Raw genomic sequence first — 24,802 nt, forward strand, 5'->3', positions numbered from 1 at the left:
AAATATTTGATGTGCTTTCTTATCTGAACTGTGTCCTCTATACATAATACAATTATTTTAATTGCTATTCGTTTTTTGTAGTTTCTGGTTCGGGCCATGCATGTTTGTCTGTCAAATAGTCCTCGACTCTGTAATAAGCCTTTAACATCAATGATTTTTTTAAGTAGTTCTTAAGAGCTGGGAGGGGTAATCTCAAAGCAGTGTCAGGTAACTTATTATACACCGTGTTTCACTTAACACTAAAAACCTGAAAACAGTTTGTTCAGAATCGAGAGTAGAATCGATTGAGCTATATCTTGATGGGGGTAATATTTTTATTTGAATTTGTATTATTAGTTATTTTTTAAGTGCCTATTCTATTGTACTCGTAAGACAACATTGTGTATATCGCATTGCTAGAGGTTGTTTACCTTTTTCGGTATTTGGAGGTATTAATACTGGCTGGTTACTTGGACGATTATTTTTTCCGCTACGAGTTTGACGTTGTTTGTCAGTTTAATCTTAATGTTTATCATATGTCATAACAAATTGAACTCGTACCTAATTACAACCTTGTCATTTTGAATATTGGGTTTAAATTTGATTAACCGTCCAATTTGAAGTTTACTGTGACAAAGCTTTAAAGTGTTTTACAGTGACAATTTAGCTATCTATTGGTAAACCTTATGTCGTTGCAGTAACGCACACAAATAAATAGTTTTATTGTGTATGGTGGAAGTTAGCAATTATTTTATTGAGTGTAGAGCTAAAAGTCAAGTAGAGCTGTACAGAAAATTAAAAATTCAATTTAAAAAAAAGTAACCATCAGATTAAAAGATGAATACTCTAGATGAGTTTAAAAAAATAAAAATCAGTTGGGGTCTCTGAGGTTTTGAGTGTTACCAGAAACACGTTGTAAAAATGAATGCATTGCCCAACAAATGACTTCTGTACTTTACGGACACGAAACTTCTTTATGGCAAGCTTATTTTTGTTTCTAGTGTTATAATTATGGATATCAGAATTCTTAGTGAAACAGTCTAAATTCTTAACAACATAAATTATACTATCATAAATGTATTGGGAAGCTACAGTTAAGATATTAATTTCTTTGAAGAGTTCTCTTACTGATTCACGTGTTCCTAAGTTGTAAATAGAACGAATGGCTCTCTTTTGTAATACAAAGATAGTCTGTATGTCAGCTGCTTTGCCCCAAACCAGAATACCGTATGACATTACACTGTGAAAATAACTATGATACACTAGGCGAGCTGTCTCAACATTAGTCAGTTGCCTGATTCTCCTAACGGCGTATGCGGCTGAACTTAATTTGCTTGCTAGTTTCTTTATATGAGGACTCCATTGTAGATTTTTGTCCAATGTTAAACCAAGAAACAGTGTTGTATCTACCATCTCTAAGCATTCATCATTCAAAAGTATTTTTGTATCGATTGGTTTAACATTCGGCAGAGAAAATCGAATACATTTGGTTTTCTTAGAATTAAGAAGTAAATTGTTGACAGTAAACCACTGCAGTACATCAGCTAACGTGCTATTAATTACATTGTAATCCGTAGATTTTCGGTCAACATTAAAAAGCAGTGATGTATCATCAGCAAAAAGTACTATTTCACAAAAGTTTTTCACTATACATGGCAAATCATTTATATAAACCAAAAACAGGAATGGACCTAAAATTGAGCCTTGTGGCACTCCTAATTGGACTACAGTCCCGCTAGAGCGAGTTTTGTTAACAACTACTGTTTGTGTTCTATTGCTAAGGTAAGAAGACATAAAGTTTAGGGCATTTATAGACAAACCATAGTGTTCTAATTTCAAAATGAGCGTTCCATGATCCACACAATCAAAGGCTTTTGAAAGATCACAAAATATGCCAATTGCATCACAAGAATTTTCCCAAAAATTATATATATGTTTAATGAGTACCGAAGCAGCATCGGTCGTGGAACGGCCCCTTGTGAAACCGAACTGTTTGCTTGTAAGTAATCTATGTCTGTTGAAGTGTCCCAGTAGATCATTTAACATTAGCTTCTCAAAGACTTTACTTAGTACAACAGTCTTCACAGGTAAACAGTCTTCAATTAAAAAATACATTAAATAAAAAGATAAATAAGATAACCAAACCAAATCTGCGTTAGCAGAAAAGCTACTAGAATTTGTCTGGAATTTTTTTGTACATATATCTTTTTCTTTTAATTTATCATAATTAACTTCGCTTCCATCACAGATAAAATTGGTTGTCTTGTTTGCATTTTTGTAGTAAATTACCTGTTGTTTCTGTTTTTAAAAACTTATCTCACGCATGTCTATTTCAGAGCCTTCTCATGTATAACTTTAAAGTGGAAACTGTTTTGGCTTGTGAGCTACCTTTAATTTGTATGACATATGTATTATTAATGCTGTGTGTTTCCCAAATCAATAAAATAAATAAAAATAAGTCAGTTCCGTAAGTCCTCCCGTCATCAGCACACCGCACCCTCGTTGAGCTCTGGCAGCCTTACTCACCGGCAGGAACACTACACTATGAGTAGGGTCTAGTGCTATTTGGCTGCGGTCTTCTGTAAGGCGGAGGTACTACCCCAGTTGGGCTCTGCTCTAGATTCGAGCGAGACGATATCCGCTGTGCTGTGCCCTATCACACAAAGCGGAATATCATTCGCTATGCCCTACCCCCTAAGAGTTTACGTACAGTCAAGTTGCCTATTTAACTAAACCAAAACTTTCAACAGGAAGTAGTGACGCTAGCGGGCTACGCTGAACGTGTCTCCGACATGTTGGACGTGTTTGGCGAGGTGGCGCGCGGAGAATGCGTTCGAAACGTCCACGTCTCCGCTTCCAAGGACAACCCTAACGCCTTCCAGGTCACGTTTAGGGACAAGCGGCCTGTTCCACAAGGTATACTAGACTTTAATCTATGTATGTGTTTAATGTTGACGACCAGTCTGGGCCGATCTGGCTCAGTCGGTAGTGACCCTGCCTGCTAAGCCGCGGTCCTGGGTTCGAATCCCGGTAAGGGAATTTATTTGTGTGATGAGCACAGATATTTGTTCCTGAGTCATGGATGTTTTCTATGTATATAAGTATGTATTTATCTATTTAAGTATGTATATCGTCGCCTAGCACCCATAGTACAAGCTTTGCTTAGTTTGGGGCTAAGTTGATCTGTGTAAGGTGTCCTCAATATTTATTTATTTATTTTATTAGGTAACATCATAGATTCAATATAAGAAGATCATACCATCCCATTAAAATGCGTCCGCCTAAGAACACGCATACACTACACCACATATAGATGGCGCTACAAAAAAATGTCTTGTGGCTTTCGATTATACTTGTAGATGGCGTGTCCCTTTTGACATCGTTTTATGGCTCGAAAGTGACACTTAACGCCAAGCTAAGTGCTAGGTATGATCTTCTTATTTAATCTATGGTAACATGTATTTTAAATAATGATTTTAAACTTACTGTTAGTCAGTAATAGTCCATTACGATACAAGTGCGGAAAAGAGGATGACGAATTACCTTTTCGCACGTGTATACGACGATTTCAGTACAGATGGCCCTTGTAGTTTCGACCTGAGAAGAAATGATTCCTTTCGCGCACTAGTGATGGCAAATAGCACTATCAGGGGGTCGATTTTTGAGTCTCACTGTCACTAAAATACCGGTTGAAGACGGTGACTTGCCTATTATTTTCAGTGACAAATTTTCTGAATTCGAACGCGTGAGACTCAAAAATCGGCCCGCTGTACTGAAACGTTTGTGTCAGATTTTTTTAAATGATGTCCTCTTTTCCAGGAAAAATTACCTACACGAACGACCTATCAATCCGACTTCGCAACGTGCCAATAGTGACGCCAGCGTGCGACGTGGTCGCTAGCGGAGTGTCACTAGACATAGCACCAGGCACACATCTACTTATAGTTGGACCCAATGGCTGTGGCAAATCCAGGTATATATCATTGTGTTTTATTTCAAACTGTCTATTTTTTTTTTGAGTGCTCCGGGTCTTTGACCGTCAGTGGAACTCGGCCTTCGGCTTAAGCAACGTGCCTATTGTGACACCAACGTGCGACGTGGTCGCTAGCGGTGTGTCACTAGACATTTCCGTAAAAATATGAAGGAAAAGCTGTTCGCAGTAGGTAAATCAATAGAATAATGTATCAATTTGGATTTATGAACAAAATATGAACTCGCCGAATGCACAAACGCTCGCAATAATCTCTATCGCTGTTGCGTATTGGCGCGACAGAGCCAGAATTCATTTCTGCGGCGTTTCGGTGGCGTCGCAGAAATGCCATTCGGCTACGCCCCCTGTAGTTACTCACCACCATATTTGTTCGCAGTTTGTTCCGCATAATCTCCGGATTATGGCCGGTGCACGGCGGCTCGCTGGCCGTGCCGCGGCCCTGCGCATGCGCGCACTGCGCCGACGACGCGCCACCTACAGGCCACTGCACTTCCAGGCCTATCATGTTCTACATCCCTCAGAGGTATGTTTCTAGATGGTTCTAGACTGTTTATCACTCACTCTCACTCACTAATTCATCGAGACATATCACTTACATCCCTCTATAGTATGTTTCTTGAAGCCTGACGCACGAAAGGCGAAGGCGCCCTCATACTTAAAGAATCGGGCCCAGCCCGACGCACGCGGTGCATAAACGGGCGCCTGAAGGCACCCTCATACTTAAAGAGTCGGGTGAAACCCGACGTACGCGGTTCAAATCCGGGCACCTTCGACGCGCTCATACTTAAAGTGTCGGGCAAAAACCGCTACGCTCGGTCTAAAGGCGCGTCTATTAGTTTAAGAGTCGGGTGAAGCCCGACGCACTCAGTCCAAAGCCAGACGAATCTTTGACTTATGGTTGCTTGGTACACTGGAGGCTGATGCTCTAGGATATAGACTCGGTGATATCTCGGGTCTGTGGCCGGTGCACGGCGGCTCGCTGGCCGTGCCGTGACCCTGCGCCTGATCGGGCAAAGAACGTCACGCTCGGTCCAAAGACGGGCCTTATACTTAAAGACTCGGGTAAAGCCCGACGCACTTGATCCAAAGCGAGGCGGATCTTTGATTTATGATTGCTTGGTACACTAAAATCTAATGCTCTGGGATATATCATAGTCTAACTTGGTCATTTTTAAATTTGTTTTTTTTTTTATCATGCAGAAACGTCTGCGAGCGTTATTACATATTTTTAAATTAAAGGAAAAATGGAAAAATTCACACCGGCAGGACTCGAACCTGCGACCTCTGGCCTTGCGCAGTTAGGAGCGTGGTGGCGGCAAGGCCAGAGGTCGCAGGTTCAGAGGTGTGAATTTTTCCATTTTTCCTTTAATTTAAAAATATGTTGGTCATTTTTGTTTTATTTTTACAACGCCCAATAAGAGCGTGCACTAACAGAATGTTGGAATCATTGTTGCCTGTATGTTTTGAACCTCTTTATTCTTTTGTTTCAGACCATACATGTCCATGGGCTCTCTAATGGACCAAGTGACGTATCCGACTCGCGTTTCGCCCGACGACCAGGAAGCATTCGATCGCGCCACACACATCCTCAAGGTGAGTTATATTACATTACGATACAGGTACGAATATTTTTCAAACGGTATTCATCGTTACGGTTTTGTACGGAAATTAAAAACAAGTGGCGATAAATGAAAATACGAACGAAGAGTGTTGTTACTGAACGCAACCAAAATATAAGTTGAATGAATAGTCCATACTTATACTTATACTTATATATATTTATAATATTATAAATGGGAAAGCATCTGTGTTTGTCCGTCTTTCACGGCAAAACGGAACGACGATTTAACGTGATTTTTTAAGCGGAGATAGTTGAAGGGATAGAGAGTGACATAGGTTACTTTTTGTCTCCTTCTAACTAACGAAGGGTAACTAGACCTTATTGGAATTAGTCCGGTTTCCTCACGATGTTTCACCGAAAAGCGACTGGTAAATATCAAATGATATTTCGCACATACACTACCGTCAAAAAGTTTAAGACCAAACACAATGTTCAGTGTCATTGTTATAAACCCTTCTAAAAATCATCAAACGAAAAAATTTGTAATCAATAGAAAACAACGTAATCTTATTATATTGATCGCGGCAACCCATTTGTTCTGCAAGAAGACAACGATCCCAAACACTTAGCAAAGATCTGTAGAAGCTACACAGTTAATAAAGAACGCCAAGGTGTGTTAAAAAATATGATTTGGCCACCGCAATCCCCAGACCTTAACCCGATCGAACTTTTATGGGATAAACTCGACCGTAGAGTCCGAAGACAATGTCCGACATCTGCAACAGCTCTATGGGAGATACTGCAATACGAGTGGAAATCCATTAGCCAAGAAACGCTACACAAACTTATAGCAAGAATGCCAAGAATCTGCTCGGAAGTGAAAAAGCGTCGAGGAGGATTTTTCGATGAGAAAAACGTTTAGCTTTTATTTCTTATTATGATCCCTTTTTAAAATACCGGTTTATTTTGTCGGTTGTAGGTACTGAAAAGTAATATTCTCATAGGAACTTCATGAAATGTTGATTATTTGCATACTTATATCGTGTTTGGTCTTGAACTTTTGGACTGTAGTGTAAATTCCGAAAAACTCATTGGTGCGAGCCGGGGTTCGAACTCGCGACCTCCGGAACGAAAGTCGCACGTACTTACCGCTAGGCTACCACGCTTTTAACTACGCAATGTACTAATTTTAATTGTTGTTTGTGATCTAGGTCGTGCGGCTCGACGCATGCGCGGCGCGGCATGGCGGCCTCAAGGCCGTGCGCGACTGGCGCGCCACGCTCAGCGGCGGAGAAAAGCAGAGAATGGCCATGGCTAGGATGTTCTACCACATGGGGGTCATGACCCCCCTGGTAAGTTATACAAATTGACCCCGGGCCTGGGGCCTGGGCCTATACCAACATACACGAAGCTGGATCCGGCTTGGGAAAAATAAGGGATGAGTTGTAACTCCATACATCAGTAAATGCGGGTTATTTGTATAGGCATAGTTAAGTGACATCTAGCGACAATCACTCGACAATCACGCGTCAACTAGCGTAAATTATCAGTACTGATACTTGTCAATAGATGTCGCGACGAACAAAAAGTCTAATGCCACCAATTTTTAGCTAATATTACAATAGTATTAATCAGTATTGTGTTTTCAATTCCTTCTGCTTGTAATATAAGTTGTAAACTGTTCTGATATTAAATTTTTGGCACAGTTACCACCTAGTATCGAGTAGTGGTACTGATAATTCACGCTATTTGACGCGTGATTGTCGCTAGATGTCACTTAACTATGCCTATACAAATAACCCGCATTTACTGATGTATGGAGTTACAAACTCTTCCCTTACTTATTCCTCTATGCTCCAAAGTAAGCGATTCTACCACAGGGTTTGGAGACTGCAGTCTCACTTCACTCATTCTGACAGTATTTAGATGTTTGTTAGATTGCTTCAGATGCTCGGAGGTCAAACTGTGCAAAAATAGGAGCCCCTCGTTGCGGGGCTTCGTCGACTAAGAGGGCTGAGCACATGATGGATCGACAGTATCTCACTCTTATGAATCAAGTAAGACAAGGACGGGTAGCCTATCTCGAGGGCCTATACTCACCATCATGTGCTCATCTTGCAGGGACGAAAAAGGGATTTTCCTTAAACTATCTTATCAATGTCCGAAAACTAATATCTAATACTCCAATAAAATCTATTAATCTTAGTTAAATAGAACAGAGTTGCTATAATTTTGTTTTGTACGGTTTTCAAACATTTTTTTTATGCCACGTCGGTGGCAAACAGGTATTCGGCCCGCCTGATGGATAGCGGTCACCGTAACCTGTAAATTGTGTTTTCTAATGATTGCCAATGAGGAGGCACACTGACATATTATCCCGCCATGTGGCGCCTGTGCAAGTGTCTAGTCATGTCACTATCGTTCATATGTGTGAGAGAGAAAAAACATCATCTTCGCTCTCACGTATGAAATTCTTTATCTCTGCAATACGAGTGCAATGGACTAATAGGGTGGCGCCATCTATCATAACTTTTGAGTGTGCCTCCTCATTTTTAACCGACTTCAAAAAAAGGAGGAGGTTCTCAATTCGACTGATTTTTTTTTACTTGTTTTACTACCTATGTATGGTGCCGATATAAATTAAAAAAAAATATAGAATTAAATGTATTCTCGTTGCTATCCATATTTTACAATTTAAAATATTTTTTTCTTTTCAGACCCGTATACGCGTTGCTAGACGAGTGCACTAGCGCCGTTTCCATGGAAACCGAGGTCGTTATGTACGAAGAGGCGGTGAAAGAGGGCATTACACTCCTCTCTATCACGCACAGGCCTAGCGTATGGTTAGTATGAAATTTGACAATACCCACCGATATTTTCAAATAATTTATCAAATTTTAATTCCATGGAATGGTTAGTAACGAAATGATTACAAAAAACGAATATATACCTCTAAATGAGCAATTCTTGTATACTTATTATGCTTAATATGTTTCGGGTATCTCGGAAGCGGCTCTAATAACGATTTAGATGAAATAAACTTTCGGAAGCGAAAAATTGATTTATGTTTTGTCTTTGTAGAAAATCTCAATTTTTTGTTTTGTTTTGCGAATAAAGTGGTCAATTGTTGAAATTTGATAATAATTTACATAACTAATTTTTAGTATAATTTATATAACCTAAGACCGGATCTGGCTTAGTTGTTAGGTTCGTTCCTCAGTTTTATTTGTGTGATAAGCACAGATATTTTTTTATTATAAATAATTAGATTCATGTTTAAAATTTCAGACATTATTGTTCGTCTTACCGTATAGATGTAGGTAACTTAATGTAACTGTGCCGACAGCAAATGTTTCTTATTTGGTTGGCCAATCTGTATAAGCATACCAACAATAAATAAATAAATATTATAGGACATTCTTACACAGATTGACTGAGGCCCACGGTAAGCTCAAGAAGGTTTGTGTTGTGGGTACTCAGACAACGATATATATAATATATAAATACTTATATACATAGAAAACATCCATGAATCAGGAACAAATATCTGTGCTCATCACACAAATAAATGCCCTTACAATACTTAAATTAATATAACTTCTTTTTTACAGGAAATACCACACGCATGTCCTAGAGTTCGACGGTACTGGCAACTGGTCCTTCCGGCCGCTAGAAAAGGACGCCCCCGCTATTACCCCCTCCATTACCCCTTCTCTCCCCCCTCCTACCACCGCACAGAGCGACAGCGATTAGAACTGTATGGTCATACTGAGTATAATATAACAGGCCTTTGCATCTATAACAGATGATTCAAGAAACCATACTTTGACCATAAAAACATTCAAGGCAGAATGACAAAAAATATTCAAAAATTAATTTCACAAATACGTGCCTAAAATCTAAAATCATAGTGGTAAATATATCGTCACTACTTTAAAAAAAACTTGTATCTTCGTCTGTCAATGAAAAGAAAATTGTGGTAAGTAGGTATGGAATGCATATAGACTTACTGCGTTTTAACTTTGAGGAGCAGCGTGAGATACGAGATTTTTTCAAAGTAGTGACGATATGCCCCCTGCCCTATTAAGGGCTAAACCTTAAACGTTATGACAGTAGTACGGTACAATACCAGTAGCAGTAGATTCTTCTAACAAACGTACGCCGTGCGGTATGTATGTGTGCGCGCTGTGTTCGTACGCAACACATGTAAGCGGATAAGAAAGTTTCATTCTCGTTCATTCTCATCCGCTTACACGTGTTGCGTACGAACACGGCGCGCACACATACACACCGCGCGGCGTACGTTTGTTGGAAGTGTTACTACTGTGCTTATAGTGCGCGTCATTCGCGTGTCTAGAAATTGAATGAAGATGTGTACAAAAATGTATTGTGGGACAGTGACAGCACTGAATCGACCGTCAATTGTTTTAACCAAGACTAATCAAAACCTTTAAGGTCTGATGCTAAATTAACAATGATTTACAATGTGCAAGAGTTCTATCAAAGGCCAAACTTTTATAACATAATGACGTAAAATTTATCCCTAATTTTGATTCGTGGGCGTCTAAAAGTTTAAATTTTGGTTAAATCTATAGGCAATTATTATATTTCGATTGACATAGTCCCTAAATACAGTGACGGTAAATCTAATTTTTTTATTCGAAACAGGAATATTGTAAGCCATTTATTTCAGTAAAAAAAAATAGAAAAACTTTTAAAAAAATGTAACCGCGAATGATTATCGTCCCGTAGAAAATTTGAATTTCGGATCTATTCTGCTGACAAACTTATTTGACCGGCTATGTTAAATAAAATGAGACTATCAAATAATTTTATACTTATTAAGTTTCATTTGAAATAAGTTATTTTTCTTTAGATGTTCTGCTGGTTATGTGATTTCAGGAATATAAATAGTTTATGGGGTCCAAACGTAGATTTTTGGTAATTCCTTAGAAATTATATAGGTATGTAGTAGGTGCACAACATTAGGACTTGAAAATCATGTCCAAGATTCTTTAACAGTCTACTTAGCTAGTATACTTATCTGCCAAAATGTATGTATAATTCTATTTTGCAAAATTAATGGACACTCACAAACAACATTATAAATAATAGGGAATGTGACTGTAGTTAAAATAAAATATTATATACCATGCACAAAATAAAGCATCCGATAATTATATGAAAAACATGGACAGAAGTTATTTTAAATTCAATTTCTATTTAATAAGTCAGGTAGAAATATATAAAGTAGCTGAGTTGACTGTGACGTTACTCAATTCGATTTCAAATAAATTCCATATTAGAAAGTCGTTCAAATTCGTTTTGACAGTTCTTAAAAAGCTGATTTGACTAGGAGGCAAGTAGCCTATTTATTATTTATTTGTTATAAGTTCTCGATATTTAACTAAAAATCGAAGTACCTATCTATAAATAAACAAACGATGTACTAACAGTACATAATGAATATGTAGAATTCTATTTTTGACTCCGAAATTTGTTTTTACAAACCAAATTTTTACTTATCCGTTACATTTATTTGCTTAAAGTTAAATAATCTTTTTTTTTTTTTTTGGGATTTAAATAAAACATTAACACATTCACTGTCCCATCTGAGCAAAGTTAGAGAGCCCACTAGGCGGGTTCTTGTTAACGAAAGTAGACAAAAAATGTGTGTGTGTGTGTGTGTGATCGATGACAATACTAATTCGTACCTCTTGTTTTTATATAGTTAAAACAACTTTTAGTTACAATATAACCAAGAAATATGTAAACGAGGATGCTGTAGTTATAAAATAATAATTATAAAAATCACTATAATTAGATATTCCTAGATTTTTTTCCAAAGTTATCAAAAACGGGGTATTTTCAGTACCTTAGTAATTTAGCTGTGTTATATTATCAATATTATACCAGTTATAGTGTTATTTATTTTTTAAGAATCGGGTGATACAGGGTGGTGACTATGTATAGATATTTTTATAGGCTGCTCAGTTTTTTATCCTCGCCATTTTTTTATATTTTTTTAATGTTGCCACCCAAATAAATAAGAAAATTTTGATAGAGATTAATATTTGAAATGGCTGTTTATGTATTAAGGTGTTTTGTCTTTTTTTACCGCGTGGATTAGTTTTATATAGACAATTCAGTATGTATGTACAATCTGCTATCCTTCACATTCAAACAGGTTTTTTTTTGCAGAGGGATCACTTTTTTTCTGTTACTGACTATACGATGTACAGTTAGCGTGATATAGCAAAATAGTTGCTTGTATTCTTATGATATTGAAAATGTTCAGAAATATTTGGTCGCTGACCATCAGTATCTATTTCATGCTGACTGTACTAAAAATAAACTTCAAAAAGATGGTCACGAGAATTTATTATTCAGAGATTTTATTGACATTAAGTTTAGTATTTCTTTTTTAAATATTTTTCCATATTTTATATAATTATGACATATCGTGTATATACGGACCGGACCTTAGCGATGTATAGCAAATCGTATTATTTATTTACATGGAGATATTCCTACAACTTGTAAATTGTAAATAAAATTAGTTTGTAAGCGACTTGAGGGATAATTATGAGAAATAAACGGGGTTTTATAATTACTGATTGTTTTATTTCGTAAAATCGGTTTCTTTTTTACGCGTATTAACTAAATGTTAATTACTGTGTAGGTATTTTTTTTAAGTAACCATAGTGTCACTTTTACACTTAGCCTAAATATCCATTACCAGATAAAAAATGTCGCAGTACGTCAGAAACCGGTCTTAATCTATAACCGCCCGCTTGTATTTCGAGAACCCGCTTATCGGGTTCTCCGGCGTCTGAGCAAAGTTCACGACTACCCACCAGGCGGGTTGTTGATGGCGCAAGTGTTAAGTAAGTATATAAACATTTGGGACAATCTTACACAGGTCATTTCTGCAATATAGGTACACTAGCTTTTGCGCGTGGCTTCGCGTTAGAAAGAGACAAAAAGTAGCCTACGTCACTCTCCATTTCTTCAACTATCTCTACCTCGGATCTCTACTTTAAAAAATCACGACAATTCATCGCTCCGTTTTGCCGTGATAGGCGGACAAATAAATAGACACACACACTTTCCCATTTGTAATATTAGTATTAAATTAAATTAAATAACTTAATATTAGAATTATGTAAACAAATCAACATATAGGTAATACAAACTTATTAAAAAATCCGTTATCATAGACAAATTCTATACTTAATTATTTGTTTGTACCTTGTGCTAATAAATTAAAATAACAATTACTATCTTGTGTTAATGTTCTCTTTCAAAGGACGGGAAAGTACTATGACCAATTGACCATGGGCCATATTGTTATTTGTTTGTGTAATAGGTCCAAATATGACCCAATATTGTTATTAAGGCCAGACACTTAATGAGTCAAGTTCAGATGCACACATTCGGCCAATGCACTCGATACACAGACTCGATACGTTGTAGCAAAGAGGATCGAGTATTATAGAGAAATACTGTCAAAATGTGTAATCACAGTGCATAGACTGCCATCTCTCGACACAGGCTTAAAACTTTTGAACCTCCGTTTTGACAATTTGGCCCATATTCTTAGCTTGATATGTGTTAAAAAATCAAATATGAATATTAGCACCATCTAGCCGAGCGTACCCCAAAGGTGTATCGCCATCTAGCTCACCGTACCTTTTTCCGTATGGTTTTGAGGTACGTTTTTTTTTCTTAGACTTTATCGGTCTATACGGAGTTACATAAGTCTTTGGTTGTAGGTACTTTGTCTATCAGTATGACAGACGACCGGTCTGGCTTAGTGGACAGCAAAGAGGATCGAGTATTATAGAGAGTTACTGTCAAAGTAAAATGTGTAATCACAGTGCACAGACTTCCGTCTCTCGACACAAGCTTAAAACTTATGAACCTCAGTTTTGACAATTTGGCCCATATTCTTAGCTTGATATGTGTTAAAACGTCAAATATTTTTACTAGCGCTATCTAGCCAAGCGTTCCCCTAAGGTGTAATGCCATCTTGGCCACCGTACCTTTTTACCCGACTACGGCAACGCAAAAGGAGGGTTATGATTTTGACCGGTATGTATGTGGGTATGTATGTATGTATGTTCATCTGTTCCCTCATAACTTCTAAAGTACTCATTAGAATTTGACAAACGATATGTCATTCGAATCGTCTTAATCGTCCATCGAAACATGGCGCCCTCTAGAGGTCATAAAGTAACGAAGCAAAAAAATAAAATGAAGTTAGGATGACATGTTGTATATCATTTGAAAGGGCTTGATTATCACATTTCAAATAGGTATGTATATATTGTTAGCTTTTATTCCCAGCTTTACTTGATTACACCGGATAATTCATTTGATTTCTCGGAAAAATTTACTATTTGCAAATCCGCAAGCGCTCTGACATAGATCCACGCATTATCCGAATGCGGTTACACAAGAAGGCTTTTGCCAAAGAAACAAATTTGGCTGCTTTAAATATTAATTTTATTAAAGATTTGCAATATTTTTTCGACCTAAAGTTCAATTTCGTACAGCAAATTGTCATAATAAGAACTAGATGAAGTTTGACGCTGTTTTGACCACGTTTTGACATTCTGACGTGTATCATAGATTGCAGGAAACCCTAGATGAAGGGTATATGTTACGTCATCGTGCCAGAATGACTTTCTACTTTCTTTCTTTTATATATTATTGAAAGCTAGTTAATCATCTAAAGTTATTATAATTTTCATAAAGAGAGAGAAAATGCGGTACCACGATACTGCTAGGGAACAAATCAAATTATTTCTATTTCAATTTACCACGATACTGATTGCCAGCTATACCTGTCTCTTTCAGTATACGGTAATATGCTTCATGAGGGTGTACACACCGTAGACGCGGTCCTAAATCTACTTAAAGAGTCCTTACAGAGTCACGTCCTAAACCAACTTAAAGAGGCCTTCGGCGCCCTCATAGGCTCATATTTAAAGTGTCACGCGGTCCTAAGCCGGGCGCCTTCGACGCCCTCTAACTTAAAGTGTCGGGCGAATCTCAACGCACGCGGTCCTAAGCCGGGCGCTTTCGGCGCCCTCTAATTTAAAGAGTCGGGCGAAGCCCGACGCACTCGGTCCTAAGCCGGGCGCCCTCGAACTTAAAGTGTCGGGCGAAGCCCGACGCACGCGGTCCTAAGCCGGGCGCCTTTGGCGCCCTCTAACTTAAAGTGTCAGGCGAATCTCGACGCACGCGGTCCTACCCTCTAACTTAAAGTGTCGGGCGAAGCCCGACGCACGCGGTTCTAAGCCGGGCGCCGAAGGCGCCCTCGAACATAAAGTGTCGGGCGAAGACCGACGCACGCGGTCCTTATATTTAATAAATAAAATGTAACCCCAAAGTAAGTTAAAGATTCCGAAGATAACCGTGGTCGTATGCCACTTAATGTACTTATAATGTGGCATACGACCACGGTTATCTTTGGAATCTCTGCAAGTATATATAAAATTAACAAACTTATTATAACATTGAATTAACGTATTGAAAATAATACACATCTGTGAATATCATGCATGATAATTTCATAAACTAATTCAGTAATTCTATCTTGTTTCATACTTTTTAAAACACATTTTATAGTAGTCGGGTTTTAGTTTTTGAACTTATTTTTTATTCATTATGGTTTTGAGGTTTTTTCCCTTAAACTTTATCTATCTATTCGGAGTTACATAATATCTTTGCTATCAGTATGACAGACGACCGGTCTGATTTAGTGGACAGTGATCCTGCCTGCTAAGCGGACGGTCCTGGGTCCGAAACCCGGTAGGGGCATTTATTTCTGAGTACAGAGATTTGTTCCTGAATACATAGTAGATGTTTTTATGTAGAGCGTCGTAATAGAAGTCTTCAGGTTGCTACTACTAGCTGTGATCACTGAAGAATGATGTCTCAGTAAAGTGTCAATGGAAGTGTAAACTACTCTAAACTACCTAATATTCGCTTTTAACATGTCGGAAAAAGATAAAATAATTTATACAGGATAAATCAATATAGGATATAATATAAGATACGTACAGTCAACCAATTGGAACCCTAGGCCACTGTAGAACTATGTCATAAATCAGATCAGTGTATGTGTATGTTATAAATCAGATTGTAAGAAATCTCTTACTGATTGTCATTTTGACATGGTTGTAGAGTGGCCTAGGGTTCCAATTGGCTGACTGTACATAACAACATATACACCGTGCTTTTATTGAATTCCGTTAACTTCGGCATATAGTTATGTAGGTCCATTATAGGAAACAGAATGGCGTAGTTAGTTTTCTTAAATTTGTATTTTTTTCTAAAAAAAACCATACTACACTGTCAGATGGCAGTCGCTTTCGTAAAACTAGTGCCTACGCCAAATCTTGGGGTTAGTAGTCAATGCGGACCCCAGGCTCCCCTGAGTCGTGGCAAATGCCGGGATAGCGCAAGGAGGATGATGATCACCTCTTTCTTCCCGTGGGTGCCGTAGAAGTGAACTGTGGCAATAAAAAAAAATTGTTTGTTTTAGGGAATTTTAGGTCAGTTGTACTCAGAATCACGAGTTCTTTCAATCTCACCGGGAGACAAAAAGTGTCCCAGAATTTCCATGCATTTTTGTTACTTTCCTCTTTTGTTACCCCCTACAACATGTACGGAAAATGGTAACAAAATAAGAAAAAATCGTATGTCAATTTTTTTTAACTACTAGGATTGAAAAAGCTAGTAATTCTGAGTAGAAATAGCATTTTCAAAAATATCACACATCATAAAAGTGGCAAAAAAAAATGCTCGAATATGGGCTAAATTGTGGCGTAGGCGAGTGGCTCTGAAAGCGCCACTTATCTCCACTCTAACTAATGCTTAAAATGTTTATTCCTGAGAGAATATGTGACGTTATCTGGGTAAAGGGACCTTATTGTCGATGGCGCTTAGGGCGTTATGAGCGAAATTCGTATACAAATACAACGCCGCAGGACATAAGCGCCATCGACAATAAGGTCCTTTTACCCCGATATCGTCCTATATTTTGTGTCCAGAATCTGTTAACACTTTCGCTACCAAGAACCCGACTGTCGGGCACACCGCTCGTAGAAGCGTAGCCGATTACATGGGTTTCCCCGTATGTAGCGAAAATGTCGTAGCGCCGCGTAGAGCCCGGTTTCGAAAGTGTTAAACGAAGCGCAAGGGCAGGGTACTACCAAGGAGGATCGAGTATTAAAGAGAGTTACTGTCAAAGTAAAATTTGTAATCACAGTGCATAGACTGCCATCTCTCGACACAGGCTTAAAACTTTTGAACCTCAGTTTTGACAATTTGGCCCATATTCTTAGCTTGATATGTTTTAAAATGTCAAATATTAATATTAGCGCCATCTAGCCGAGCGTACCCTAAAGGTGTATCGCCATCTAGCTCACCGTACCTCTTGCTGTATGGTTTTGGGGTACGTTTTTTTCTTAGACTTTATCTGTCTATACGAAGTTATATAGGTGTTTGGTACTACCTACCTTTTTTCAAAACTTGGGTCTGAGATATAGACAAACAACATTTTCATGCTTATTACTTATTAAGAATCATAATAAATAATAAAATAAAAAATAAATATTATAGGACATTCCTACACGGATTGACTGAGCCCTACAGTAAGCTGAAGATGGCTTGTGTTGTAGGTACTCAGACAACGACATATATAATATACAAATACTTATATACATAGAAAACATCCATGACTCAGTAACAAATAGCCCTTACCGGGATTCGAACCCGGGACCGCGGCGTAGCAGGCAATGTCACTACGCGCTAGGCCAGACCGGTCGTCATAAGTCGTAAGTAAAGATTTTTTTTTATATAAATATTGGGGACACCTTACACAGATCAACATAGCCCCAAACTAAGCATAGCTTGTACTATAGGTGCTAAGCAACGATATACATACTTAAATAGATAAATACATACTTATATACATAGAAAACATCCATGACTCAGGAACAAATATCTGTGCTCATCACACAAATAAATGCCCTTACCGGGATTCGAACCCAGGACCGCGGCTTAGCAGGCAGGGTCACGACCGACTGAGCCAGACCGGTCGTCAGATTAAATAATTATCTACGAATCTCGACCTAATTCCTGACTATTGCCCGTGACTCCGCCGGGCACTGAACCCGCGATAACTCGCGAAAACAACCTGCGAGATTGTAACTCACGATGAGGCTCGAGTTTGACTTTAACCTGGACCGTTTTCACATTATCCGATCCGATATTGGATGTAGGAAGGATGTAAAATGTAAGATTTATGCGCTTCCAGGTCTTCATTTATGTATTTAATAGATCATTATTACTAAAAAACGATATAAAACGCAAAAATTGCGGATTTAATGCCGATGGCACTCTGCTACAACAGTTTTTGTCCGAGGTACCATCGAACTGCCGATATCGGCAGGACGCTTCCGACCATTTTTGGCATGCCGGACCCCCCGCCAGTTGTCGGCCGATAATATTTGTATGTGTGCATATATAAAGGTATACGTCTGTAGTAGTGTGCGTGACAAAAATGGCGTCTATTAAATAGCTGTTAATGATCCAAATTCAAATAGTTGACAATTTCCATTGAAAAACAAGGTTGTAATGCATCGGTCCGAATTGCAGATACTAGTTTTTTCATCGTTTAGTAGATATAGATGAATGTAAAATTATTTATTTTGTCTGACACTCGGATTATTTTTTATGCTCGTTATTTTAATTTTACAATATAATGTTTGGAACACGTTTGGAATATGCTTATAAGTATTAAATATAAAACATTTTTTTAAATATTTTTTGATTCAAAATCATACTTCATTGATTTGGAACAATGCGTTTTATCGGACCTACATCCGACACTATCGGAAGCGTTTATCGGATGTAGGATGTCGGTCCGACATCCGATATCGGATCGGATAATGTGAAAACGGCCTAATGCCAAGATAATAATAGCTAAGGCATGTGACTTCTTGAATGACTCGAGCTATACTGCGTTTGACAAAGTCTGGAAGGTGACTTTCGGATTGAGAATGCAATTACGTTACCTGAAGCACAGTATAATAAAGAGCACTATCGTACCGTATGGCCACTTCAGCTCCCCGCTGAAAGCGCTGCCCACCCCCTCTCAGTTACCTGACAGTTACCGCCTGCCAAAAACGCGAACAGTCAACCTGTCATATCTCACTCATACAAGCATGGTACGCGTTCACCTACACGAGCTTAGATTGTGTGCTAGGAACGCGCCTCTTTCATATATTTGATCGCCAGTGTCCGAGGTGTGCCTCTGAAGGCAAGAGGCGCTTTCCGCGATATTCGTGCATTGACCATGCGCGGATCCGGAGGGGGGGGTCATGGGGGTCATGACCCCCCCTGGAGCCTAGGTTGGCAAATAGACCACGTGACCCCCCCTATGGGGCCTGGGCCTTTACCACGTGACCCACCCCCCCCTGGGCACGAAGCTGGATCCGCGCTTGGCATTGACCCACCTGTTGCTATCTCTAGGTCATAGAGGAATAAGTAAGGGGAGAGTTGTAACTCCATACATCAGTAAATGCGGGTTATTTGTATCATCATCATCATCATCATCATCATATCAGCCCTTTATCGCCCACTGCTGAGCATAGGCCTCTCTTCTAGTACGCCACTTGTCCCGGTCCTGAGCTAGTCTCATCCAGTTGTGACCCGCAATTTTCCGGATGTCGTCCACCTAACGAGCTAACGGATGCGCGCGGAGGCGCTTCTTACATCTGTGAGCGGCCACCATTCTGTTAACTGTTAAGTGTGTTTTAGTCCACCTGCCATCACTCTGCCTAGCAACATGTCCCGCCCAACTCCATTTTAGTTTGGTAATGACGAAACCTACGTCTAGCACCTTGTATAGGCATAGTTAAGTGACATCTAGCGACAATCACGCTTCAGCAAGCGTAAATTATCAGTAGGTACTCCTACTTGTCACCTCACCTGCTCACCATTTCTTAGCTAATATTACAATAGTATTAATCAGTATTCTGTTTTCAATTCCTTCTGCTTGTAATATAAGTTGTAAACTGTTCGAATATTAAATTTTTGGCGGACGAGACACAGTTGCCACCTAGTATCGAGTAGTGGTACTAATAATTCACGGCGGCTAGGTCGGTAGAAACTTAAAAGTATGACATAAGCAGTATTCAAAAATGTTAACACCTCCGTTTACATACATTAACTATTAATAGATAACAATAGATACTATACTAAATAGAATGACACACTTTTTTAATTCACTCACGTAGATAACCTTTAACCTTCATAACTTTGCTTAAAAGTCAACTTTGAAATTTAGCAACACTAGGCGAACGCGTGACAGAATATGAAAAAAAAAACTTTAGTAGGCATATTTCAAAAATATTTTACTTATTATGTTCCTAATTCATATCTTATGCCGCTACAAATTTAGTATCAATCAGTAAAGTAACCCACTGATTAGATATGTTGCCATGAATTTGAGTGGCAGCTGTGAAGCTCATGATATCCATTTTATGCGTATTTTGGGAATATCTTACATTTGAAATACTAAGGTTCTTCTTCTTCTTCTTCTTCTCAGCATATTTGCGTCCACTGCTGAACATATGCCTCTTTCATGGATTTCCATTCTGTTCTGTAAGCGGCGGTTCTGTGCCAGGTCGGCCCTGCCGTCTTTTTGATATCGTCCGACCATCTGGCTCGTGGTTTTCCGTCACCTCGTCACTAAGGTTACCTACTGCGAATATACGTAATTACGACTCCTTTTACAATAAGGGATTTCATGACAGCTAATGTTATGTAGCGTTTTTTCATGACCTGTCTGTCTAACAAATTTTCAGTAGATATATTCTCAAGTTTTACGCACGTGACTGGAGTATCTGAAATATAACGCAAAAGCATTTATATTTGCATTGTGTTGTAATTTAATCTATGTGTAGAATTTAATTTAATTATATAGAGTACACTCTAAAAAAAATTTGGTTGTTCCTATCAATATTTTGATAGTCGTAGTCAAGCATCTTGATTCCATACGAGCCTGATAAGATCTTAGACAAATCAAATAAGGTAATTTTGATTGCTCTTACTTTTGCAACGTAACTGAATCGATTAAGATCTTGTTCAATAATTCCATGAAAAATAATTATGCTAACTAAATTACCTTAGTAAGTTCAACTAAGGATTGAATCAACCTATGTTACATAGTTATGCCTAACAAGTTAATAATTGATTCAAGGTGTACAATGGTTAGGAATAACAAAACACCTAAGTAATTAGTTCAATCATACATTCCCTTGTTGTTTTTAGTAATCAGCTTTATTTGAATTATATAAGATCGTAATTGTAGTGATTAACTTAACGTCAACTAAGAGAAAACTGCTCTTAGTTGGTCTTCATTAACACGCTTTTATTAGGTCGTCGTGTATGTAACTATGTATGTAATGGAATCTGCGGAGGCTAATTTAACCATCTTCCAAGGATCGTAGCGTAATGAAAATTGGCAGCTATATGTAGTTCCGATGACAATACAATAATATGGTACTGTTGAGCTGATCTGATGATGGAGTCGGAAGATATGAACTGGAACTACATGATGGAACATCGTATCATAGCCGTTTTTGGGTTTCTTAGAAAAGTCTTGTAATGAACTTTGACTACAATTAGGTTTCAAGGTCTGATGATGGAGCCGGAAGATATGAACTGGAACTACATGATGGAACATCGTATCATAGCTGTTTTTGGGCTTCTTAGAAAAGTCTTGTAATGAACTTTGACTACGATTAGGTTTCAAGGTCTGATGATGGAGCCGGAAGATATGAACTGGAACTACATGATGGAACATCGTATCATAGCTGTTTTTGGGCTTCTTAGGAAAGTCTTGTAATGAACTTTGACTACGATTAGGTTTCAAGGTCTGATGATGGAGCCGGAAGATATGAACTGGAACTACATGATGGAACATCGTATCATAGCTGTTTTTGGGCTTCTTAGGAAAGTCTTGTAATGAACTTTGACTACAATTAGGTTTCAAGGTCTGATGATGGAGCCGGAAGATATGAGCTGGAACTACATGATGGAACATCGTGTCATAGCTGTTTTTGGGCTTCTTAGAAAAGTCTTGTAATAAACTTTGACTACGATTAGGTTTCAAGGTCTGATGATGGAGCCGGAAGATATGAACTGGAACTACATGATGGAACATCGTATCATAGCTGTTTTTGGGCTTCTTAGAAAAGTCTTGTAATGAACTATGACTACGATTAGGTTTCAAGGCCTGATGATGGTGCCGGAAGATAAGAACAGAAAAAGGAGGGGGGGGGCTCGAGGGGGGAAGCATGAAAGAAAGATAAACGTTGTATTTTAAATAAGTTGGGTTAAGGTTTTCTTGTGATCCTTAAGAGCAAAGAAAAGGGGGGCTCGGGGGGCGAAGCCCCCGCATAAAAGAAAGATCAACGTAGTATTTAAGATAAGTTGGGTTAGCGTTTTATTGTGACCTTTAAGAGCAAACAAAGGGGGCTCGGGGGCGAAGCCCCCGCATGAAAGAAACATTAACGTAGTATTTAAGATAAGTTGGGTTAGCGTTTTCTTGTGACCTTTAAGAGCAAAGAAAAGGGGGGCTCGGGGGGCGAAGCCCCCGCATAAAAAAGATTAACGTAGTATTTAAAATAAGTTGGGTTAGCGTTTTCTTGTGACATTTCAGAGCAAACAAAGGGGGCTCGGGCGAAGCCCCCCACATAAAATAAAGATCAACGTTGTATTAAAAATAAGTTGGGTTAAGGTTTTCTTGTGACCTTTAAGAGCAAACAAAGGGGGGCTCGGGGGGCGAAGCCCCCCGCATGAAAGAAAGATCAACGTAGTATTTAGAATAAATTAATTTAGCGTTTTCTTGTGACCTTTAAGAGCAAACAAAGGGGGGCTCGGGGGGCGAAGCCCCCGCATGAAAGAAAGATCAACGTAGTATTTAAGATAAGTTGGGTTAGCGTTTTCTTCTGACCTTTAAGAGCAAACAAAGGGGGGCTCTGTGGGCGAAGCCCCCCGCATAAAAGAAAGATCAACGTAGTATTTAAAATAAGTTGTGATAGCGTTTTCTTGTGACCTTTAAGAACAAACAAAGGGGGGCTCGGGGGGCGAAGCCCCCCGCATGAAAGAAAGATCAACGTAGTATTTAAGATAAGTTGGGTTACCGTTTTCTTCTGACCTTTAAGAGCAAACAAACGGGGGCTCGGGGGGCGAAGCCCCCCGCATAAAAGAAAGATTAACGTAGTATTTAAAATAAGTTGGGATAGCGTTTTCTTGTGACCTTTCAGAGCAAACAAAGGGGGCTCGGGGGCGAAGCCCCCGCATGAAAGAAAGATCAACGTAGTATTTAAGATAAGTTAGCGTTTTCTTGTGACCTTTAAGAGCAAACAAAGGGGAAGGTTTTCATGAAAGAAAGATCAACGTAGTATTTAAGATAAGTTGGGTTAGCGTTTTCTTGTGATCCTTAAGAGCAAAGAAAAGGGGGGCTCGGGGGGCGAAGCCCCCCGCAAAAAAGAAAGATTAACGTAGTATTTAAGATAAGTTGGGTTAGCGTTTTCTTGTGACCTTTAAGAGCAAAGAAAAGGGGGGCTCGGGGGGCGAAGCCCCCCGCATAAAAGAAAGATTAACGTAGTATTTAAAATAAGTTGGGTTAGCGTTTTCTTGTGACATTTCAGAGCAAACAAAGGGGGGCTCGGGCGAAGCCCCCCACATAAAATAAAGATCAACGTTGTATTTAAAATAAGTTGGGTTAAGGTTTTCTTGTGACCTTTAAGAGCAAACAAAGGGGGCTCGGGGGCGAAGCCCCCGCATGAAAGAAAGATCAACGTAGTATTTAGAATAAATTAATTTAGCGTTTTCTTGTGACCTTTAAGAGCAAACAAAGGGGGGCTCGGGGGGCGAAGCCCCCGCATGAAAGAAAGATCAACGTAGTATTTAAGATAAGTTGGGTTAGCGTTTTCTTCTGACCTTTAAGAGCAAACAAAGGGGGGCTCTGTGGGCGAAGCCCCCCGCATAAAAGAAAGATCAACGTAGTATTTAAAATAAGTTGTGATAGCGTTTTCTTGTGACCTTTAAGAGCAAACAAAGGGGGGCTCGGGGGGCGAAGCCCCCCGCATGAAAGAAAGATCAACGTAGTATTTAAGATAAGTTGGGTTAGCGTTTTCTTGTGATCCTTAAGAGCAAAGAAAAGGGGGGCTCGGGGGGCGAAGCCCCCGCAAAAAAGAAACATTAACGTAGTATTTAAGATAAGTTGGGTTAGCGTTTTCTTGTGACCTTTAAGAGCAAACAAAGGGGGCTCGGGGGCGAAGCCCCCGCATGAAAGAAAGATCAACGTAGTATTTAAGATAAGTTGGGTTAGCGTTTTCTTGTGATCCTTAAGAGCAAAGAAAAGGGGGGCTCGGGGGGCGAAGCCCCCCGCATAAAAGAAAGATTAACGTAGTATTTAAAATAAGTTGGGTTAGCGTTTTCTTGTGACATTTCAGAGCAAACAAAGGGGGGCTCGGGCGAAGCCCCCCACATAAAATAAAGATCAACGTTGTATTTAAAATAAGTTGGGTTAAGGTTTTCTTGTGACCTTTAAGAGCAAACAAAGGGGGGCTCGGGGGGCGAAGCCCCCCGCATGAAAGAAAGATCAACGTAGTATTTAGAATAAATTAATTTAGCGATTTCTTGTGACCTTTAAGAGCAAACAAAGGGGGGCTCGGGGGGCGAAGCCCCCCGCATGAAAGAAAGATCAACGTAGTATTTAAGATAAGTTGGGTTAGCGTTTTCTTCTGACCTTTAAGAGCAAACAAAGGGGGGCTCTGTGGGCGAAGCCCCCCGCATAAAAGAAAGATCAACGTAGTATTTAAAATAAGTTGTGATAGCGTTTTCTTGTGACCTTTAAGAGCAAACAAAGGGGGCTCGGGGGCGAAGCCCCCGCATGAAAGAAAGATCAACGTAGTATTTAAGATAAGTTGGGTTAGCGTTTTCTTCTGACCTTTAAGAGCAAACAAACGGGGGCTCGGGGGGCGAAGCCCCCCGCATAAAAGAAAGATTAACGTAGTATTTAAAATAAGTTGGGATAGCGTTTTCTTGTGACCTTTCAGAGCAAACAAAGGGGGCTCGGGGGGCGAAGCCCCCGCATGAAAGAATGATCAACGTAGTATTTAAGATAAGTTGGGTTAGCGTTTTCTTGTGATCCTTAAGAGCAAAGAAAAGGGGGGCTC

General features: G+C 39.1%; 3 protein-coding genes across 3 annotated transcripts in view; all 3 read left to right on the forward strand.

Annotated features, from left to right (window-relative positions):
* Positions 1 to 6,901, forward strand: part of LOC125237309 (ATP-binding cassette sub-family D member-like) — a 112,484-nt gene extending 105,583 nt beyond the window's left edge. The window contains exons 10-14 of the mRNA XM_048144298.1: positions 2,730 to 2,895; positions 3,799 to 3,952; positions 4,347 to 4,493; positions 5,461 to 5,563; positions 6,743 to 6,901. Of these exons, the coding sequence (XP_048000255.1) occupies positions 2,730 to 2,895; positions 3,799 to 3,952; positions 4,347 to 4,493; positions 5,461 to 5,563; positions 6,743 to 6,901 (729 nt within the window). The remainder of the gene's footprint in view (positions 1 to 2,729; positions 2,896 to 3,798; positions 3,953 to 4,346; positions 4,494 to 5,460; positions 5,564 to 6,742) is intronic.
* The window catches only part of LOC125237548 (ATP-binding cassette sub-family D member-like), a 138,928-nt gene that overhangs the window by 40,526 nt on the left and 73,600 nt on the right, over positions 1 to 24,802 (forward strand). The gene's annotated exons all lie outside the window — the stretch shown is intronic.
* Positions 7,383 to 9,367, forward strand: LOC125237310 (ATP-binding cassette sub-family D member-like). Its single transcript, XM_048144299.1, has 3 exons — positions 7,383 to 7,392; positions 8,188 to 8,374; positions 9,143 to 9,367. Exons 1-3 carry the CDS (start codon positions 7,383 to 7,385, stop codon positions 9,282 to 9,284), a joined length of 339 nt encoding a protein of 112 aa, XP_048000256.1. The 3' UTR covers positions 9,285 to 9,367.

The sequence above is a fragment of the Leguminivora glycinivorella genome, chromosome 21, assembly GCF_023078275.1.
Source record: "Leguminivora glycinivorella isolate SPB_JAAS2020 chromosome 21, LegGlyc_1.1, whole genome shotgun sequence".
Taxonomy (NCBI): Eukaryota; Metazoa; Arthropoda; class Insecta; order Lepidoptera; family Tortricidae; genus Leguminivora; species Leguminivora glycinivorella.